Source organism: Poecile atricapillus, chromosome 2 (assembly GCF_030490865.1).
Source record: "Poecile atricapillus isolate bPoeAtr1 chromosome 2, bPoeAtr1.hap1, whole genome shotgun sequence".
NCBI classification, from domain to species: Eukaryota; Metazoa; Chordata; class Aves; order Passeriformes; family Paridae; genus Poecile; species Poecile atricapillus.
In genome coordinates, this window is record NC_081250.1 from 121,212,813 (window position 1) to 121,236,239 (window position 23,427).

At 38.6% G+C, this 23,427-nt stretch overlaps 1 protein-coding gene across 7 annotated transcripts in view; it reads right to left on the reverse strand.

Moving 5' to 3' along the window:
* The window catches only part of EYA1 (EYA transcriptional coactivator and phosphatase 1), a 157,450-nt gene that overhangs the window by 26,831 nt on the left and 107,192 nt on the right, over window positions 1-23,427 (reverse strand). For all 7 annotated transcript variants that reach the window (XM_058833365.1, XM_058833364.1, XM_058833363.1 and 4 more), the window contains 3 exons: window positions 18,038-18,177; window positions 16,734-16,817; window positions 10,650-10,739 (listed from right to left, as the gene is read on the reverse strand). In XM_058833365.1, the coding sequence (XP_058689348.1) occupies window positions 10,650-10,739; window positions 16,734-16,817; window positions 18,038-18,177 (314 nt within the window). The remainder of the gene's footprint in view (window positions 1-10,649; window positions 10,740-16,733; window positions 16,818-18,037; window positions 18,178-23,427) is intronic.

Consider the following 23,427-nt stretch of genomic DNA (forward strand, 5'->3'; position numbering starts at 1 on the left):
CCTGGGAAAGGGACAAGAATGTTAGTTCTGTCACTGGAAGGAAAACCTTTGAATATCTAATTTGGGAGAACATGTAGACAAAACATGTTTTGTTATTTTGATAGAAATTACTTTCATTATATGGAGATGGGTCTCATACCACTAAAAGTTAGCTGTCTGTATTGATAGGACAAGGAAAAGGGGTAGTGGTTTTAAACTGAAAGAAGACAGATTTAGATTAGGTACATGGAATAAATTCTTTACTGTGACTGTGGTGAGGTATTTGAACAAGTTGCCCAGAGAAGTTGTGGGTGTGGATTCCTTGGAAGCTGGACAAGGCTTTGAACAATCTGGTCCAGTGGAAGATATCCCTGACCATGGCAATGGGGTTGGACTAGATTATTGCTAAAGGCTCTTTCCAAATCAAACCATTCTGTGAGTCTATGAAATGCTCTACACCATACTGGGCAATTTGCATGTCCATGTATTTCTTCACAAGGCATGCCTGCCTAGTCTTCAACTGATTTGTACTACAGCAAGATCCAGGCATCCCAAACAGAAGCCCTGGTACCAGCTGACTACATGGAGTTCTTACTAGCTACTAGCTCCCAGGTACAGACACCTGAAACACTGCCATGACTAGAAATGACTAATGGCCTTCTGCTCTAAATGTTGGGATGTTCTGTAACCCATAGCTTTAAAAATCAGACCTTCCCTGAAATGTATGAATAACTCAAACTGGAACAAGTACAACTTAAAAAAATCATTAAAGAAACAAAAGAAAAAACCCCAAGAATACTAAAACAAAAACCCTCAAACAAAAACACCAACCAAACAAAACAAACAAACACCAAACAAAAACCACCCCAACAACAGAAAAGAAAATAAATAAAACAGAAAATGAGAAAGTTTTCTTGGATGACTATTTGCAATTTTTTTGGTACTTTTTTAAAGTTGTTCTAATACAAGCATTTCCTAACTGTGTCAGTAGAGAGAGAAGTTGTGCCAGTATGTTCCTGAGGACTAATATGTTAAAGATACCAAGCTGAAGCTTTGTTAGAAAGCCAGCTACAACTGTACACAATAATAACTGCTATAATCACCAGACTCAACTCCTGCTTTCCTCTCTCTTGAGTACTTTATAACAGAATTATGATCCTTGTATCTATAGATACCATCCTTATCATCACCATGATGAGAAGACTCATGCACAGTGATCAGGAATTACAAAGTATTGGCAACCACAAACACAGACCTCATGCTGTATCATCTGCATAAATATGTGTGTAAAATATGCAACCAACAAGTGATTAGTACCTAGAGCCAGCAAAGCTCACCCTGTCCATGTTCAGGACTTGGAGTACAACTTTAGACACAAAATGACCTTGAACTGATTTTTATTTTGTAGAGAAGTTAAGAAAGCTTTTCTCTCTGGTAATGGTGTTTCACAATCCTCCTTCTGCACTTCCTTGGTCTGATTGCAGCTCCCCTGATTCCTATCACTGACTGTGGATCCCCAAACAACATAGTTAAATTTAAATCTAGGCAACATCATACCCGTCATGGCTGTCCAAAGCTGGCTCCATGACATTTCTACAAGGTGTGGAAGAATAAATGATGGACTTCTACACTGCTAATAGTGGCCAACCTGCTCTCCCAGCTTGCTTTGGAGCTTGCTCGAAGTCTGCACTTAAGAGCTGGCTTGCATCCAAGCACTTCATTTGTTAGATTATTTGACTCTAGGACCAGATGTGCTAAAATGCTTTCAGAAAGAAGAGCATTTTCCCCTACAGTGCTCATGGTTCTTTGACATGTGCAATAACCTGCATATGATAAGCCTGCTGAATGCAGTAATGAATTCAATAATGTGTATTATCATAATGCCCAGGATCACAGATCATGTTTTGGAGTGCTACTGTGCCAAAAGTTACCAGTCTGAGTCTGTGGCCTATTAAAGTACCCAGGTCCGAGGGGAAACAGTTTCCCTTTCTCCTTCAGATTAAAGAAACAGAACATATGGCTGTATTGCTTCAAAGGCATTCCTACAGGGCACTGCGTGGTCCACTGGGGACATAGCTGTGTGCACGGTCACTGAAGGACCTGTGAGGAAAGTCACTTAGTCTCCTGTGGTGTTACTGATACCTACAAAGGAGAAATTTTCAGGCTGATGAAAAGAGGATATATGTCCCTGTCATGAAAAAAGGTCTCCTTGAGGGCCAGAAGTGATTTATAGAATACATTTGCTTCCAGCAGCAGGGAGTCAGCCAGGTTTCACCTGTAAGAATTGAAGGCAAAGGCCAAAAAGGAACTAATGTTCAATGAGTTCTGCTCCGTGATCAGGCACTATAGATGCTTTATGGGTATTAGTTGGTACCTTTCTTATCCCCTTGAGCTCTGACAATGATCTCACATCTTGGAAATATCTGTAGTGCCTGGTGCTGATACAGAGTGTGTCACCATCTGCTTTAGTGACACGGGAGTCTGCCTTGCAATGTGGGCCTTAGTAGTCCTTTATGTTCCTTTAGGGAACAGAAGGGCTCAGCATACTGCTGGGTGTCAGACATCTCCATCACATTTCAAGTAAAAAAGCTGTCCTCCACACAAGTCTTGATATTGAAAAGGAATAGGATGGAAAGGTGGAGTTGATAAATACTCATAGTCTAATGACTGGGGGCCACAAACAAGAGCAGGAACTTCCACATAGTAAATTATACAAGAAACAATGCACAAAAAGCAGTTTTCATTTAAAAAAAAATTGATAGTTAATTTCTCCCTATCAACTTCTAGATCTGAGTAAATTCAAGCTAGCAGTTACATAATTGTAAGAGTCCTGGAAGGATTTACTGCCCTGTGGGTGGAGGGAGGAGGTTTACAAAGCAAACACAGAGCATGAGACTGTAAGGGCATAAATGCTGTTTATTCTCTGCTTTAAACTGTGAGAATATGCATCTGTGGAAGACACCATCTCAATGCTTCATTAAAGCTAGAAATGTTCCTGTACGTGTAAAATGCGGGATTTGCAAAATATTTCTGTATTAATCTAGCTTTATTTAATGAAGAGGCAGAGAGATGGGCTGCTCTTGTGCTGCTCCTTGGTGCCTGAGGCCTGGCTAACCTTGTTGGTGGCAGGAGGGCAGGACAGAGGAGTGAAGGTGCTGCCTGGTAGCCAGGCTGGGATGGGAACACCTCGGCCACTGCTTGCCCTGGGCTGGTGGCCCAGCCTGCTGTGGTTAATGGCAGAGTTGCATCTTATGGAAATCACGTGCAACTCCAACACAGGCAGCTTTCCAGAGGGGTCCATACACAGTAATATGTTAATGTGGTGTCTTTAAAGTTCATGAATGTGAAGTAACACCCCTTTGCTGATATCATAAAACAGTTATGAGGCTCATATTGACATATAGAAGATAACGTACTCTGCATTTTCATCACAAACATATCAGATGTGGAACACCAAGTGGATTTTAAGTAATAATCTCAGAAGAAATTAATCAAGGTCATCATCATTAATTTTTAGAATACAATTGACCATTATAATTTTTTTTTCCCAAGGAACCAAAGCTACTGCTTGACAGTAGGATGGCATATACTTTATGGCATTCCCTGATCTTTTATCACTAAGAGAAATATATCAACTAATGCAGCCTCAAAACTGATACCATACTGCCATTCATTATAAATTACTACCAAACACATATCATCACTTTGCACAGACTACCAAAACAGAAGTGAATTGTGAACCCACGAGTGTGCATTATATATCCTTTACAAATGGTGGAAAAAATAATGCTAATCATGACTATGCATCTATATATTTGTCAAAGGTGGGACAATTTGGGGTATTTTTATAATATCATTAGAATCTTATTTTAAACCTTCCCACAAAAGTCTACACCAAAAAACTTGAAATGAACAAACAGAAACAAAAGTCCTAAAAGAAAAAAAAAAAACAAAAAACACCATGAAATAAAACAACAAATTAATTTGCTTTTAATTACTTCAACAGAAACAACAACAAAAAAAATAAAGTATTCTAAGTGTTAGGTATGATTAGACAAAAAAAGACTTAATAAGTGACACATTCAGCTTCAGTATATATCTCTAAAGGAATAGCTCTAATGAGTTGGTATCATTTTAGAACAAAGTTTGCAAAGCACTGAACTTTTTCAAATAAGATGTTCCTAGTAATTCACTACACCAATATTCCTTTAACATACCTGGCTATAATGTGCACCTGATATGCCAAAAATTAATAAACAAATACTTTTAAAAATATCAGTGTAAACATATACAACCATTAAAGATACAGATAGAATTATGAAATGGTTTTGGTTGGAAAGGGCCTTAAAGATCATCCAGTTCCAGGCCCCCTGCCATGAGCAGGGACACCTTCCACTAGACCAGACTGCTCAAAGCTGCATCCAGTATGGCCTTGCACCCTTCCAGGGATGTGGCATCCACAACTTCCCCGGGCAACGTGCTCTGGTGTCTCACCAACTTCACACTAAGGAATTTCCACCTAACACCTAATCCAAATCCACCCTCTTCCAGTTTAAAGCCATCGACCCTTGTCCTGTCACTACATGACACCTTGTAAAAAGTCCGTCTCCTGCTCTCCCCTCTACGTACTGGAAGGTCACAATCAGGTTTTCCTGAGCCTTCTCTTCTCCAGGCTGAACAACTCCAACTCTCTCAGCCTTTCCCCATTTGAGAGGTGCTGCAATCCTCTCATCACCTTTATGGCCTCATCTGGACTCACTCTATGCCCTTCATTAGTTGGGGTCCCAGAGCTGGACAGAGTACTCCAGGTGGGATCTCAGGAGGGCAGTGTAAAGTGGGACAATCACGTCCTCAACCTGCTGGTCATGCTTTTGATGCAGCCCAGTACACAACAGGCTTTCTGGGCTGCAAACGCACATTGTCAGGTCATGTTTAGCTTCTTGTCAATGAACATCTCCAAATCCTTCCACCCAGCACTGCTCTCAATCCAGTCTCCTCTGGATTTACCCAATCCAGATGCAGTACTTTGCACTTGGCCTTGCTGAACCCCCTGAGGTTTGCATGGACCCACCTTTCAAGCCTTTCAAGGTCCCTCTAGATGACCTCTTCCCTCCAAAGTGTTAACCACATCCTCTTTGTTGGGATGCACCATTCCTGAGCTTGGAGGAGCCGATCCTTGAATAATTAAACACTTTTCTTGGTGTTCTTGGATCCCCTTTAGGAATTTACCCCATGGTCCTGACAGGTAGATTGCTTAAGAGGCCAAAGTCTTTCTTCCGAAGTGCAGGGTTGTGAGCTTCCTGTGCACCCTCCTTGCTGCCCCAAGTATCTTAAAATCCACCATTTCATGGTCACTGCAGTCAATCCTTGAGCTTCACATTCCCCACCAGTCCTTCCTTGTTGGTGAGAAGAAGGTCCAGCACAGCACCTCTCCTTGTTGCCTCCTCCATCACTTGAGAAGGAATTCATCACCAACGCATTGCAGAACCTCCTGGATTACTTATGGCTTACTGTGTTGCACCTCCAAGAGATATTTGGGTGGCTGAAGCTCACCATAAGGACCAGGAATTGCTAAAGCAAGCCTTTTCCTACCTGTCTATAGAGAGTCTCATGCACTCAATCTTCCTGGTCAGGTGGTCTGTAGCAGAGCCCCATTTCATGTTCCCTGTCCCCTTCTCTCCCTTTAATCCTGACTCATAAGCTACCAGTTGGCTCCTTATCTATCTCCAGCCAGTGCTCCATGCACTCCAACATTGACATCCACTGTCACAGGCCCTCCTTGTCTCCCTGCCTGTCCTTCCTAAACCTTGCACATTTTCATTCCAACACTCCAATCACAGGAGTCTCTGTGATGCCAGTAAGATAATGCGGCATCACATGCCTCTAACTCCTCTTGTTTACTCCCCATGTTGTGTGTGTTTACATAGAAGCATTTAAGATGGGCCTCTGATGAAGCCAACTTACTGGCTGGAGTGGCTGGAATTCCTTTGTGATGCTCTTCAGGTGCTTTTCTGCTGAGCTGTTATCCTTCTCCAGGCTCTGGGTTCCTATGGCTGCCGCAGCCATCATACTGGTAGGAGTGGGACAGATTAAGGTTCCTCCCCTGCAGCAGCTTTAGTTTAAAGCCCCATCCCTCAAGCCTTTGACTGAAGATGCTCTTCTCCTTCTCTGACAGACGGAGCCAATCAGCTCCACCCGGCACAACTTTGGCAGGTAGGTCTGCTGTCCTGTCCCTGTCCTTTCTGCAGCCTGAGGTCTGCACTGCAGTCTCTCCCTTCAGCAGCCCTGTCTGCGTGGAGGCATTGGCCACTGTCAGGTGCAGATGCCCCATCAGAGCTGCAGCCTTTGCTCTCAGATGAGTGCCCACCATTCTGCCTTGGGAGTCAGGTGGGATGAGAGCCCCTGACCTGTGCAGATGGCTACAGAACAGTGCTTGGTTGCTGGCAGACTACACGTGTCCACACTTGGCTAGTGGATGTCCCTCCTCTGAGTCGTCCTCCCTGCGCACCCTGCCAAGCAAACTGCCACACCATGACCTGTCTGCCTGCCCTGGCCACAGCGCTCCTGGAAACAGTGCTCACTAGGGCTGCCAGCTTTGGGAAGAGGGATTGGCCACCATTACTCCTGGCCTTGCATGTGCCAGGACAGTAAGCCACTCTCATAAGAGCTGCTGGCTCCTGGTGAGTCTCTGCTCCCCTGGGGCTTCCCTGGTTGAGGAACGCCCCTGTAAGCCATGTTCTCCTGCTCTGCTCTACAACACTCCTGCACCAGAGCTGATCACCTCAGTGGATGTCAGGTTTCAGTCCTATCATCAAGCTGCTCGTTTCCTCAAAACACTGGAGCATACCTCCTAAAATACATAATATGTGTAATTGCTCTATATACACCTTTAAAATATTATACCTTATTATCCCCATCAAATCATAATCAGCATGTAAAATCAAACATTATTTTCAGATGAGGTAACTGGTTCTCTTGAGAGCACTACATCAATGTAGTTATTCCCCCTTGCACACAATTAAAATTCAACTATAAAACAGAGAGTATGAGGTATTTAAATAAACAACTTCAATACTGAAAACCTAAAGCTCTTGTTTGGAAACCCAGATGCAGCTTTTGGAAACTATATTTTTAGAACATGGCACTATCTTCTACTATTTAGCCTAGTTCACTTCTATAAGTTCATTATGAAATTACTGCTAATTCAAGAAAACACAGTTTATTATGGCACTTAGATCAAATTATACATAAGTAAGCATTAATATTTTCTTTTTCAGTATGTTAAAAATCTTGTCATACCCCTTTAACATGTTGTTTAAGGAATGTTCCTAAAGATCGGAAATTATTTGCTATTACATCACTTTGGAATTAATTACTCCAAATATATCTGTGCAAAGTAAAGGAAATAAGCAATTTATTTTATTTTTTTCAAAGCAATAAAATAAGAACTAGTACAAGGGCACAAATCTAACTGTAGCTCACCCATCCAGAAACAGAATACTGACTTCAGAGCTAGATAGTGAGATCCGACTGAATTTTTTCAATGAGTTTGAAATTTTCAGTTACAAATATTACTATTATTTTAATTATTATTACTATTACATAAAGAACATACATGAAAATAAATGATTAATTTACCTGGCTGTACCCACTACTAAATTAAACTGATACACATTGGCATTGATTCACTTTATACAGACTAAAAATTGACTGCCAAAGTTTAGAATTTAACCTAATAGCACTACTAAATCTCAAGCCTGAGCTTTGAAAAGCCAGTTAGGTCACACATCAATCAAACTGTGCTTCAGAGATCACAACTGCTGCAACTCTGTCCTTTGCATTCAAAATGTTCAATCAGCATTTTAGAGGAAGAAAAAGTATTTTCACTTGGATCACAAGAGAGCTATTCTGATTATAGAGTTTTCTGGAATGTGTTGGATGAAAGAAGATTTTTATTTAAAAACATTAACTTGTGGTATCTGGAAAAATGTTCATCATAGGCCAAAGTTATGACAGATGATTGCCTGACTTTAGAAGTGGCCTCTCTATGTGCCAAGAACGGTTCCCTCTGAGCCTGGGTGAGACAGAGGGCATCAGCTTTCAGGTTCCCACTTTGAATTAAGCCTAGACTCAAAGACACATCTACTCTGTGGGTTAGATATGTTCCAAATCCGGCTTTGCTGTTCTTCAAACCACTGCTGGGCAAGGATACCCAAGCTCTGCAGCTCACTGGCAATGGTACCTACAAACATTTTCAATCCCAACAGTCCAGATACTTGTGCTCATGAACTGGAAAGCTTAGACCTGAGCTCAGCTTTCAGACTCAGTCCTTCATCAGTGAGAATAGATGCTTTAAGCCTGAGTCATAGCCAAACCAAATCATCCACAGTTCTCATGAAAGCCCGTCAAACTGTGAGCAGCCTGAACTTCCAAACCACCAAGCAAAGACTTTTGAGTTTCTGAGATGGGTGTGAGGAATCTGCCCTGAGGTCACAGCCCTTGGGAAACTGGCAAGCTGTGCTAGTTCAATGGTGGTGCTCACAAGAATGACAAACTGTGGCTCCAGGAGGATGTGCTCCTTCAAGAGCACCACGTCTCTGCCACATGTTCAAAAAACTGTCATTGCTGCTGAACTGAGAGCCTCAGCCTGTTATGAGGTCTAGTCCTTATGTGCTGCTTTCCACAAAATACAGGCTCTCTTACACCCTTTCATTGTGTACTCTGAAGGCTTGTCCATGGACACCACACATGCTCTTCAGTCCTCAGACAAGGCATGACCCTTCAGACTGGAGCTCATGTTCTCCAGACACAAGGATTACAGCTTGTGCACAAGGACACACGCACAGCTGCTCACTCCTGGGTGCCTCTGTGTATGAGGAAGGCAGACCAGGGTATAGACACAAACTATTACACCTCAGTTTGGACATACAACATAAACTGGCTTGTTTTGGTGGAAATGCAAAGAATCAGCCTTATCAGTGAGCTCCTGTGCCTTCATGTACCACCTGGAGCAGTTTTCTCATACACAGCTTCAAAGCTCTTAAGTGAATGAACTATGGTGCTGTATTATTAAGGGTGCAACATGTCTATTAGAAGAAGATAATCTAGCACCCCTAATGCTAATAATCAGTGTGATTGATTAACTTCCATTAAAGTCAGTGAGGCTGACAATCATGTATGAAGTAGCTAAATATCTGGCTCTGCATAGCAAATAAAAACACACTGAACTTTATTAAATATACTGCTAAAATACAGAAAGAGTAGTACTTTTTCATTGTGCTCTGGGTAAAATGAAATATAACCAGAAAACAGACACAGAGGTGGAAAGTAACTAGCACTGTCATATTTTCAAACAAATCTGAAAAGTAATTCCTATACATGAAACTCATTGATGGTACTTCTTATATCCAAAACAATCATATGTTTAAATACAGCTACCTTAATGAAAGAAAATGCTACTTTAAAATTTAAAGAAACCAGCTATTTTACTGTAAGTATAAAAAATAAATACTCAAAGGAATGGAAGAAAAAAAAAACATGTTCAATAATTTCATTACGTTCTAAGATGCCAAATCATCTGTGAGTGGTTTCTTTTTAGATGAAAAGAAATCAAAATATAGGACAGATGTTGGACAAACCACATTTGAGGTCTATCACACACTGGAATTTTTCAAATTATTTTGGCTCATCTATTGAATAAGGTGTATTTTGCTTGATTTTGAGAAGGGAAACATCAGGAAATATTTAAAGGCCAATTGCTGCCAATTAACTTTGATCAGCAAAAGTTGCATTTGAATCTTTTAGATTCTTTTGCTGTCTGGAATAACACACTATTCTAAAATCTAGCAAAACAACAACTTGATGATTAATGTGTGTTGGCAGCCCCACCACAAGCTTGCTTAACAGCTGGATTTTAAATAAACAGCTGTCTTCACTATGATGGGAAAGAAATCTGACTGTTTTCATGTTTTTGTGTTATTAAAATGTGATCAGAAATTGCTTTTTTCCCTTTTAAGATGAAACATCCAGGCACTGCAGTGATGGTCTCTTTCAGCAGTCTGGAGAACTTTGGAACAATTTCCCAAGAGTCGCCAAACCATAGGCTGTGTAGGCTAAAAGAGCTCTTGGCGAGGCACCCGCAGCTCCTGGCTGCAGGCAGAGGCACCCTGGCACAGAACACCCCGTGCCTGCTGCAGGCAGAGCAGCCCCAGGAACAGCCCAAGGACAGCCCATACAACATTAATGACGTCCCTCAGGGCTAAGGTAACACTGGCCCACCGTGGGATGCAAGCAAGAAATCTGTACCCAGCCATCAACTGCTTACAGAAGCTGGAGTTTAATATTTAATGGTCTGTGCAGACTACTGAATTCTTTATGTTTATAGGTTCTTTCAGTGTACCCACTTCTGAAACTTGTCTACTGTCACCGTAAGTGCTAAAACCTGTGAGGACAAAACTCTACCATTTTAACTGTAGTAACCTTTGAAAGCCAGTGCAGATATGTAGTGTAGATATTATTATATATCCTAATGACTAAATGATACAGCTATTTTCTAGGCATTTCCATATTGAAACTCTGCAAATAATTTTTAAACCATCTAACAACACATAAAACCAGACAAATATTAAATATTAGATCATCTCTGTGTGTTTTAAAAAATGAACACTTACTTCTAAATCGTTAAAGAATAGATGTGTGTCCGCCAAATTGAAAATCATCTCTTCCATTCGGAGTCCAAGGGACACAGAAGTGGGAGGATCCTAAAAGAAGAAATTAAGCAAATATACCATCAATACTGTGCTTAACATACATACCCAAATACAGACTAGGGGAACAGCTTTTCGTAACATACTGCTTGTATTAAATGCAACATCTGCTTTGTCAGTTTTGGTTCAGTTACTGTCTCACCCTGTACTACAACACTTCCCAGTAACACTCAAATATATGACTTTAACTCAACTGACTCCCTGACTTTGCTGAGGGACTTCTGTGGTCACCCTCATGCATCCCCAGCACTGGCTCTTTGCTCTCTGTGCAGAAAGGGCAAATCCATTTCACCTAAAATCTCTCCAGATTCTACAGCTGTTCACAAGTTTTATGATCAACCAGGGGTATGATGGTACAATTGTTACTTAAATAAACTCTCACTGGTCACAAATGACAGGATTCAGTCCTGGGACTACCTAGTGACTTTAAAGCAAAGAACTATTGATGTTTTATTTGCAAATGGCAATTATATTTAAAACCACTCCTTGATTGTCCATGAACCCAGGCTTTAATTATGTTTCCGGTTTGGCCCACCCATGCAGAGTGAACAAAACTATTGTTTGTTATTAATACATAACACACTTCAACTTCTCTACAGAAATTACCATAACAACTTATTCCTTACTGAGCTAATAAACTCAAAAAGCATGTTCAGCATTGTGGTTACCAAATGCATTACAGATGTTTGTCTTGTTTTGATTTTTTTTTTGGTGTTTTATATATTTTCAATCTGAAAAATCGAAAAGAGAGCCTAATACATACATTTGATATAGAGTTTCTCATTTATAAAGCCAAGTCTATCCAAGTGCACAGGAGCATGAGTTCATAAGAATATATTAAGCTATCCCATAACAGCCTCTATTAATAATGTTAGTTTGTTAGGAATTATATTTTAAATAGAACTGAAGAAGTGACAACCCATATTTTACTTAAAATAAGCTAATATTCTAAACTTGATGACAAGTCACAGTTAAAAAGCAAGAGATGTAGTCCTTAGCTTCTTTTTCCACCTCTCAATCAAATTAATAGGTGCTTCAACATGATCTCTGAACTTGTAAACATTTTTCTATAACTACTGGTTAAAAAGGCAAAATGTGTCAGTAGTAAGGAGCTGGAAAAGAATGGTGATTTGGCAGCCTCTTTGCCTTCTGGAAATGCCAAAACCCAAGAACTGCTATCCAGCAAAAGAATTTTTGAAATTTCAAAGCAAAGCTACATTGAGCAGACAAAACATCTATTCTTGAACTCACAACCTTTAAGAGTTTTTTTAAATAAAAAAAAAAATAGCCCCTATAAACGGGCAAAAAAGTTGCATCATGTTATTTTGATGGACTTTGCCCTTAAAAATAAGTCTTCTATTGAAACTGGAGCAGCCAAAAAAATTTGGCTTCTTAATTCAAATGGAAAGACTTTAAAATATGAACAAAAATATTCTGTCTCTCTGTTTTAATATTGCTCTATTTCTAGACCTACGCCTTCCTCTGCTGTACTTTTGTAGGCATGTGAGGTGGAAAGCAGGTGGTATTTTCTCTCTGGCTAGACCTGAGGCTTCTTCTCCCTTTGGCATTTCTGCTTATCTTTGTGCCCAGTTAGTGCCTCATCATCCTACACAGTTCATAGGGCTTCTTTTTCTTAAACAGATTTAAATTCAGATTTCTGTTGTGCCTGAGCAGTAACAGAAGCCACCTCACAGAAGCCTCTGCTTTAGTTATTAAAGGAATTAGATGGGCTAAAGGTCTAAGATGCAAACCAGGATCACCAGCTGCATCTTGATTATCAACTACTAATGCAACAAGGTAGAAATAATTCCCTTCTGACTTCCATCCCTAAATAGGAACATCATTTTAAAAAGCAGAATAAATGGGCAACAGAGCATGATATTGGTTACGAACCCATTTGACTAATTTTAAACAACTGGCTGCAAATATATAGTTTAAATTTCAGTGTACACGACTGAAATTTTTATTATTGAACATTTTCATCACATTTTTGAGTGTGTAAAAAGAAGTTTTTGTAAAGCTTTCTAACCATTTTACTCCAAGGTATTTTTACATGACAGAAATAAAACAGAATGGTTTTCTCCAAAGTAATACTAAAATAATGTCATTAATTAGGTTAATTTAATTAGGTAGAAAAAAAATGTAAGAAACTCATTGGCACCTACTGAAAGTGTCAGATTAAATAACACAAAAGCTAAAGGAAGAAACAAAATGGATTGCTTCTCAAAGAAAGCTAAACTCCTAGATTAAATACAATCTTTTTGTATAAGAAATTCCACTTAACACAAAAACCATGTTAAACTGTGTCTCTCGGTAGCTACATATTTAACAGAAGCAAAAACCTTATCCACATTAGCTTTTTAAATATCTGTATAGTCACAAACTTGCAACTGCTCTAATGAAAAGCACAAGAACCTTGGTTTAAAGCACCATAGTATATCAAACTCTGCCATCAGATATTACAGTGGGGGCTGTAAACTTTAAAAAAAGACAAGGCTAGAACAAGGTTTTAAAAAAGTAATCCCATACCCAGCCTTCTTTTGCAATTTTAAGCCACTAATTGCTAACTAATTACTGTGAGGTGTCACACAATGAGTAGGAAAGCTAACAATCTCTTCTTGTTGCCTGGGATTTGCAGGTTCAGTCAGTGCCTTTTCAGGTATGGTCAAAATCAGGTACAAATCTCTGAGGGAGGTACAGTTTAACTAAAGAAAAGAAATACCAATGTCAAACTGCTTAAGTAGGCCTTTTGTTTTGAATACTGGCATTGGAGCCAAAATACTGCCTGTATGTCATTTCTAAATTCTACCTACTTGATTTCTTTGTTTTGTGGAGAAACAAGAAGCTGAAAAACAGGAAAGTTCACTTTGGGTACAAGGCTTATTTTCCACTTAAGCCTACAGGTCACAAATGAAGGGTTAAGTGAAACCAGGCTTTGTTTTTCTCTATCTCTAAAGTATATTAAACCACAATATAATAGCTTATAATTTAAAGGAAAATTCCTTTAAAACCTCTGCATGTAACTGCTTTCACTGAGGATGGAAATGTATGTAAAGATCACAGTACTCTCTGCCAATTGAGATATATTTTCACCTGCTCCAAGATCCTAAAGGGCTCCAACTTTTTCCCAATTCCAAAACTTAATCAGTACTAATGTCAGTTAAACTAACTGGTAACTTTATATTTGATCAATACATCTCTCTCTGTACATAGTTAAAAAAATCCAAAAGCAAATGGAAATGTTTTGTTTCTCTGTCTAATCTTCTGGAAGGGCATATTCTTAGAGTTTCATATATTTCCATTAATATCACTAAATTCAAATAATCTTTAAATAAAAATGTACTTTATGGAGTCATACAGTGCAAACTGAAAAATAAAGGTATTATTTTGTTACACCAAAACTGAAGGAAAAAAGCAGGAGGAAAATAGAGCACAATAGGAGCTAAAGGAGAGCAGGTGATAAAAAAACAGATGAAAAAGTAAGAAGATACAGAAAAGGCTGGCACAAGGAAGAAGTTAGGAGGAATGAGGTAGAGAATTAGGCAAAGAAAATCGATCCCTTCAGCAGCAAGGCTGCACATCATTCATAGTCATTTACCATGAAACTCGCTCAGGCATTATGAAAAGAGCTGAATGCCAAGTTGCCAAATCCCCTATTATTTAATTAGGACATTTTTGTTTGTTTGAAGATCCAGCTTTTGTATTTTAATGATTATGTGATCATCCTAGATTTAATTTTTTAAAAGGGCACTTCTAGGCCTCACCATAGTGCAGATTTATAAGAGAACATGATGTTAGATTGCTCATAAACAAGAATACAGATGAAAAGAACAATAATTCTCCTCAACTTTCTTTTATTTAAGATTAATTTATGCTCCAGACTTCTGATTTTAAAGGCCAGTAATCAGGCAAACACTCTTTTAAAAACATGCATCTGCTGCTGCCATAAATAAACCCTAAAATTCTCATATTTTAGAATGTTTGCTTTGAACATTTGAAACTGTCTTTCTCTAACACCCTTGGAAATTGCTAGCTGTTGTCCAAAGCTGTCAATAGCCCAAGAGAAACTTTGATTTGAATGAAACCTAAGAAAACATAACCAGAATGGCACAGTTTCATGACATCATCTGAGAGCCAAGGACAGGCATGTTGCTACCCCTCACCAAAAAGATTTTGTATTTATCCAGAGGTTAAGCAGTAACGCCATCATTCCTCTCAACATCAACAGTTGGCTGTCATTTAGCAATGCAGGAATATTGTTCCAGCAAGCAGAGCCAGCTGGGCAAAAGCTACATCTTATGTAAATAGTGCCAACAGTGATGGAGCTGCACCCAGGAGTCAGCCCCTTCCTTGCAGAGCACGTATTTATATCTCTTTGCAACTGAATACCAGCCACTTTCCTCAGCTTCAACCATCCAGCAATAAAGTGTTTATGTTCAGGCTCCAATTAATGAATCCACTACAGGGAACTAGTAACAAATGGAAAAAATATGCTCACATTAGTACTTCTATGGCAATGACTAATTAATTAGGCTTTTCCAGCGCTATTCTGCTGCCCAAAAGCCAGTGATGAGATTCTGTCGTCACAGCTTTTTTGTGAGCACTGGGATTTGTTCTCCTCATTCTGAACTAAATTGTAATAGATTTTGGGATAACACACAAAAGCTGGTTTTAGTCTGAAAAATGGAAAATAACTTTTGGTAAATATTTAATACTCTTCTATAATACTTTTTTCCATACAGATCCATGCAGTAATTGTTGAAACATTTAAGTTCTATGTTTTTTTTCTGCCTAAATATAAACTAACAACACCTAGGAAACCAAGGCTGTTGAATTAAATAAATATAAACTAACAACACCTAGGAAACCAAGGCTGCTGAATTAACCTGGTTTTCTGACATATAATGAAAAAAACCTAATTATATTCCTCAAACAGGTACACTGCTATTACAGTAAACATTTCTGCAAACAAACCCTACCTGAACAAGCAAAAAAGGTTGTAAAGTTACTGCTTTAGATTTGTATAGTGCAAAAAGCTATTGAGAGAAACTCAGAACCTGACCCAGGCACAGACTGAACTGGAGGTAGCTTTGCCCTTCACTCAGCTGAGTGTAGGGTAAAACCTTTCAGTGCTAAATTGAAGCTTTACAAGAACACAGAAGCATTACATGAAGCCAGACAAAACTATGTAGCTGTTCTTTACATGCAGAATTTTTGAGGTTAACAAAAAATCACATTCCAGTTATAACTTTGAGGTTGTAACTCCAGTGAGGTTCACTCACATGAGGTGAACATAAAAGGCTATAACAAATTTTAGCAAAAGCTGTCAGCTTTCAAATACAATCCTGAAAAAAAGAAGTCTGATCTCATAAGGACATTCCATTCATAAACTGTTCTTATTCACCTAAAATCATATTTCTCTTCTGAGAATTACCAAGGAAATGTGCTGTCTATAGACATATTCATCAGTTCAGTTATGATTTATAGACTGTGTATAATAAAAATATTTTACTCAAAATAAGACTTTCAAAAACATCAGTCAATATTTAGATTAAAAAAAAACCCAAAAAACCTAAGGTAAAAAATTTAAGACTAATCTGGCCATGTCCAAAAGCATTCTTCCTCTTTCTCTCTCAGTACAGAGCAGAGCCAATCTGTCATAGCAATCATTTCTGGAAATTCTTCACTCTCTGAGGGAATGTAGACTTTTGCAGATTGTTATTATATCACAGGTTTCAGACAACTTGTATCTACAAACCAAACCTCAAGTGGTCCAAGTATTACTCCCAACACTATTTAAATATGTACTGAATACAAGAGCTAAGTAACTGCAAAGAATGGACATGCGAAACACCTTGATATTTTTTTGTCTTGTAATGCCAGTACCAGTGTGCCTCTAAAAATCAACTAATGTTCTGTGATTCCTTGTGTATCAACCATAAACCTGCAAATTTTACTGAACATTTCCATCAGTTTCTTGACACTTACCCGTCCATATCTGTTAGCATAGGACCCTGTAAGCAAGGAATGGAAAATGATGATTGTCTCATCCAAATCCCAAATGAATACTCTCTGTAAAAAGAGAATCAAATCAATGTGTTCTTTTGTGAAGCTAATACTTGAAATGAAAGTTAAAATTTGAATCAGTAGGCACACAAATGGGAAAATTATACTGAAACGGCTGCATATTAAAACCATAGCTTCCCTGCCATTTATTTTCAAAACTAACAAGTTGTTTGTTTTTTTTCCTGGGTAGGGTAGCACAATCTATTATCTTTTTATTACAATTGCTATTATATAAAATCCTTCTATTAGAATAGAATTCTAGTATCATCAAATATACACAGAAAATGAAACTGTACAATGCAGTTTTTAAAGCTTGATGTGAGATAGAAACCGAAGTAAATAAGGAGAAGCATCTCAAAATTAAATCTTCAGGTTTAGAATTTGTATTTCTGCACGTCTTATAAAAGAAAAGTCTTACAAAAATTTATGTAAGTGCCCTTGAAAATTACCTCTAAAATCAAAACAAAGCAGATTGCTGCTAGGCACTTAATTTCCCTTAACTTATGTTAGTTGTAACACATTTTATGCATCTGAAGAACAAAAACTATGGACTTGGATGCTGTATATATAAAACTTATGGCATCAGTAAAGAATTCTTTTGCTTAAAGACAATGGAAAATACGTGTTTTAAATTTGTTCTCCGACCACACACAAAATGATAACCTAATGAAAAATAACGTGTTCAAATACAAGTATTTTAAATCCTGGTGAGATTGTATTTCCCATGATGACAAATGGGGTAAGCTTCTGGAAAGGAAAAGTAATGCTGTGTGGACACTCATAACTATGGTGTGTCATTGGAGATGTGTTCTCAACATAAACCATGGGCCACTGGGAGGAATGTGAACATAGCATGAGAGAACAAACCCCACTATTGTGCTAGAAGTGTCTCCTGACCAAATGAAAACCTCTTTGCCTTGGGAAAAACGCTCCTTTTTTTCTTTTTTTCTTTTTTTTTTCTTTTTCCTTTTGTTTTGTTTTGGTTTGTTTGTTTGTTTGCTTTGTTTAATCAAAAGGACAAAGAAACACCCAGTATTTTTCCAAGAAAGTAGGAGCTCTTCCTGAAGAAGGTTCTTTAGAAGAAAAATCCTATTTTCTATGAAAACGCTGTTAGGAAAAAGGGAGCTTCAATGCCACTTTGTTTTTGATGTATAAACAACACTTGGTGCAAAATAATGATAAAAATAAAGTTCTATAACAGGCCAAAGACATTTAATATAAAGTACCTCCAGATCAGAGTCAGGTGGTGGTGAAGGATTATTGTTTCTTCTGCCACGTCCACGTGATTTCCCATCTGAGCTACGACGCAATCTATCTGAATCTGAATCTTTAATGGGGGTTGATGGACTGTGGATTGTACTGTATTCTGTTGTAGTAGAGAAAGAACACTTTTACCCTTCAGTTCAAAGTTCAAAATGTTCAACTTACTTGTTTACATGAAACCCAGTCCTAACTAAAATAATTATATATAAAACAGTAAGTGGTAATATTGATTCATAAATCAGTTCAATCTAGCTCGTTATGTGTAAAAACAGAGTGATAAGCTATTTCAGTAAACACCTATGAAAGACTCAGTAGGAAAAAACTTAATTGCTTCATTCCTTCAGTTATTACAAGACGAAACTCTAAACAAACAATTCTAAGGGATACCAGTTTTTCATAAAACAACAGAAATTTAACTCAAGCTTTTCAAACTTAAGCACATTAAATGCTTTAAAATAACTGTCATGGTGACAGGTAAGAAAAAATGCAACCAGGTGTGAAAAAACCCAGAGATATAGAAATTAAAAAATTTTCCAAATTGCCTGGTTGGAGACACTTTTAGATTTCTACATTTGAGCCAGAAGAATTGGATTATTCTTCAATATAGCATAAATCATTATTTTCCTATGGTAATTTAAATTAATAAGTGTTAAATATTTATCAAATATGAAGATGATATTTCTAGTATTTTTCAAAGGCCTACACAACACTGAACATTTCCAATGAGTACCTTCAAGATAGGATATAAACCTTTACATCTTTAATATTGTATGCTAATTATAATGCTTCAGCAACATTTACTTATAAGAATATTTACTGTCATTGAACAGCTGAAAAAAGAATGATGATTCATGTGGCTAAGATCAACAGAGTTTTTCTGACAACATGCTAGTTTGAAGATATTTTGCTACTCTTAAAATCCATAGACTCTATCATATTGAATGCTTGCACATTAACAAAGCAGACACTGAGCATCATTTATCATTCCCATTAATTTAATTAGCAGTACCAGGGTCCTTAGGAATGTAACAACACATTTTTACATCTCTTTTGAAAACCTCCTTTCATAGTCTGAATTTCACAAATACTTTTATTTGCATGGTCACCATGATTTCTTTTGTTTTTCCTAAAAAATTACTTTAGTGAAGGCAGCTGCAATTTTCATGTTTCTCAATTTTACTGTTCAGTTAATATTAGCTACTCTTTAGAGTTCAGTAGATACAAAATTTTTCATTTGAATCTGCCTAGACCATGGCATTCCAGCTTGAGCAGACAGGTATACTTCTCACACAAGGGATTCTCTCTCCTAGGAAAACATCCTGTTGAGGTCAAAGGTTAGATTAAGGAGGAGACTGGACATCTGTGTAACACCACATATGCACAATTACTCAAAATAATAACAGTTGCTTGTGCTGAACAGAAAGAAAAGGTCTTGAAATTCTCATGCTCAGCCTTCAAATCTACACTTCTTGAGAATTAGCATATCTTACATATTTCGCATTAGATATTTACCTAAATATTTCAGGCTACATCAAACAAATCAGAACAAGTTAAGATGCAACTCAAGGTGAAGCACAGAATCTTCTGAAGACATCTGACCTCTACTAAAAGAGTGATTCTATATGTGTCAAACAGCAAAAATTATCCAGCCACATCTATCTACACATCCCAAGAACATATATCTTTTCCTATGACAACGCACACTTTAGAATATTTATGTAAAGTATTTAAACTTTGAATGCTGACTGCTCTATCACCTACTGTATTTAACCATAAATAAGAAATTGTAACAAATAGTACCAATTTTCCCAGTTAAACATTATTTTGATTATTAAAATCTTTAATTAAAAAAAAAGAGAAAGAAAATGATGCACAAAAGCCTTGAAATAAATTATAACCCCATAAAACAAACAAAACAGAATTTCTTCAACAGAAATTCTACATATTCTAAATATGTACTCTAACATTAAGATGTAGTGAAAAATTGCATTTCCTATTGACTAATTTAAATTATGTCTGCTTTTGGTCTCTTGACACTGTTTTTAGGAACGTGGCTTTAGTTCCTAGTTTTAGAAATTTTTCTCACAGACATGCTATGCCTAAAGGTTTCAAGTATGAAACTTTCCAGAATAATACTAAAAAAAAAATGGGAAACAGGTAAGATGGAAAGAGTATAAACAAAACTCCATGACAAGTAAACAAAGCAAACCTAAATGAGTGAGGACACAGAGCAGATCATGGTGGGGGCAAGGAAGAAAGTCTGTCTGTAACAGGCATCCAGCTCTCCATCTTTGCAAACACCTTTCAATTGTTAATATATAATTCAATTTTCAAATTCAAATTTCAAACACAGGGCTGCAAGTTTGGGTGGAGGCTCATTTCCATTTCCCTTCACAGGTAATCTCTCTGGATGCACCAGACTCTCACCTGACAGAAAGACTCCCAGCCCTGTCTCAGGACCCCTTCTTGGGACTCCTGTACTCCCATCATTCCCAAGAAAGATTTGTCTGTCCTGCTTTTATGGATCTCTCCAGGAAATCTCTGCTGCTTGGACAGCTGTGTCATCACAACGTACAACTTCAGCATTCATTACAGCATGAGAAGTTTAATCTGTGAAAGTGGGGGAAAAATTATTCCCTTCATTGTATCTTCATGCATTTGAAGACTGTTCACAGATCCCTTTTGTTGTTAGATTAATCCTTCCCTGTCAATCTTCTTTGCTAGGCTCTGATTCTCATTCTTTAGTCTCACCAAACTGGACAAAATAATGCAAAGCATCAAGCAAAGCTTGATTTCCTGAATGTTCTGCAGGCTACCCTCCCCTGGATACCACTTGGCTGGAAAAAAATTGCATTTTCTACTATTAGATTCAGCATTCCTAGATCGTCCTCTGAGAAAGAAGTGACATTGAACTGGCTGTTTCTCAAAGACCTGGCCAAAGCTTGCATATGACTGAATAAGTGGCATTGCTAATACCTGCACCTTCTGCACTCAGGAGATCAGTGTGTTACAAACAGCGTGACAATAGTAGTAACCAGTGCAGGGAAACAGGACATTGTGTGCAAGAAATTATTGCATGTATGTGAGGGGAAGCCTCTGTGTGCATGGCTGTGTTACCAGCTCGCTGTCCAATGGTCGCTCTCAAGGCCTCATAAGGAAACCCAGTTACAGAATACAGTGTCCAGCTGAGCCCTGAGCCTCGACAAGCCCAAGCCCTGACAAATTCTGGAGAAAGAAAAACAACAGCGGCTGAGGGTACTCTGTGTGCCACTAATATTTGAAGTACTGAGAGCGGTCTGCAGGGAAAGGTAGAGCCTGCAAGAAGCTGCCAACATTCCCCATCCCACATTTGTGCAGTTCATCATTCCTGCCTAAATGTATACCTCACACCTGCTCCTATTCAGATCACATCTCCATTTTTTGAGTTCTCATCCTGTCTCCAAAGGACTTGCAGCCCCTCTCAGCATGGTGTCATCTACATATTTAATAGGCAAACACATTCTGTTCCGTCACCTAAATGATTAATGAAAATGTGGTCTGGTGCTAGGCCCAAGGCAGACACTGAGGAATGCTGCTGTAGCCATCCTTCTATTTTAACAGCGAGCTCTCACTGACTTCTCTCTGGACATGATTTCCTAAACTGCTTTTTGTCCTTCTGCTGTAATTCCTGCCAAACTGCTTTAGCCTAGCTTGCTTTTAAAATTGTTAAGTGAAAAGATTCAACAGCCAGGGCATCAAAAGAGTTGCTGAAGTCAATTTACATAGCCACAAACCATGTTATCACTATATCTATTACTCTATAATCATTGGCAAGAGAAGGTTAATTTGTTCAACTTCAGCTGACTTCATGGTACCAGACATACTTTAATACTAGCCAAGTGAAATGATGATTTTTCTAAAGCACTGAATTCAATTTTATCCTGTCCTAGAGCATCACAAACATAAGTAAGTGCAGGGGAAGACCCTGCCCTCCACATAATCATGAGCAGAGAAGGGGGTGAGGATCAGATCCATTGTCTGTCCAACACAAAAGCAAGATCACTGAAGGGAGCTGGTAGAAAAGCAGAGCAGAGCAGCCTGGTTAAAGTCAAGGAGTTCAGATAAGGTATGAGATTTGTACACATTTTGTCAAGAAAACCGCAGTCCACACTCCCAAAATATTACATGGGTTCAAGAAGGGCCTAAAGACATCCCTGGAAGTGAAGGATTCAGGGGTGCTACAGCTGCACCACATCAGCAAGGTGGATCTGTGGGATCAGGCAAGTGGTGGCAACTACATCAGGCACCACTGGCTGCTTCTGAGAGGTTATTTCAGTGCAAGGACCTAGTCTCCTGGGCATCCTCAGTAGGGACTGGAGGAATTAGGAGCTGTTCTGGAGGACACCTTCCAGGTTAGGTATGATTGGAAGGACTCCACATGGGTGCCTTATGACTGCTCTGCTGAGGCAAAGCTTCACATCAAAAAAGATCCTACTCAAAGTTAAAATGCTAATGCAGGCACACCCTAAACACACAAACAACAGCAGGTCTGGAAATCCCCTGAGACAAAAATATTTGGGATCTGGAAAAGTGCTTAGGGCAAATCTGACCCAAGCCTAGTCTGTCTTTGATGCTCCCGAGGTGCCTGCTGATGTGGCAGGCAGGGTACAGCCCGGTGGATCCATCAGTCTGGACTGCCACAGCCATTTCTCTGTGTTGCAATGCCTTCACAAAATTGTATTAACAACAGTTATATTGTAGATATAACAAGTATATAGTAGCAACACTTATTCTTCTGCATCCATGGACATGCACATCATTTTAGATCTCCCTGCTATAGCAACCCTCTGTACTTTGCTCCAGGCAGACACTAAATATCATAGCTTATTTCTGCGTCACCCACTTCTGAACCTTGGATAAGTGTAAAAGACCCACTCTTGACAAGCAGTCAGAAAAAACCCCAACATTTTAAGCCCAGATTCTATGAACTTCTTATTTTCCAGGTGTGACTGGTACTCCCCTGCTTCTGACCTGGTAGCAACCCCTGTGGTATACGGTGACATCCAGCCTGACAAAAACATAACTGTGAGGAATGAAATATGCTTACATTCTGGCTTAACTGGACATGAACCATACTGTATCAGACTTTCCTCTATGCTTCAAGGCACCATAGAACTGCAACTTGACACACACAGTAGTTCATAAGCTTATACTTCCCTTTATACATCACTCTTGGCAGTGTTGATGGTTTTGTCACACTGGACAATTTTCCATCATCTCAGAAATAAAAACACCTTGATTATTTATGAACAGACAGTACAGCTGCAGAGATAGCATTTGAAACACCATATTCTGTAATTAATTCCTGTTTGTT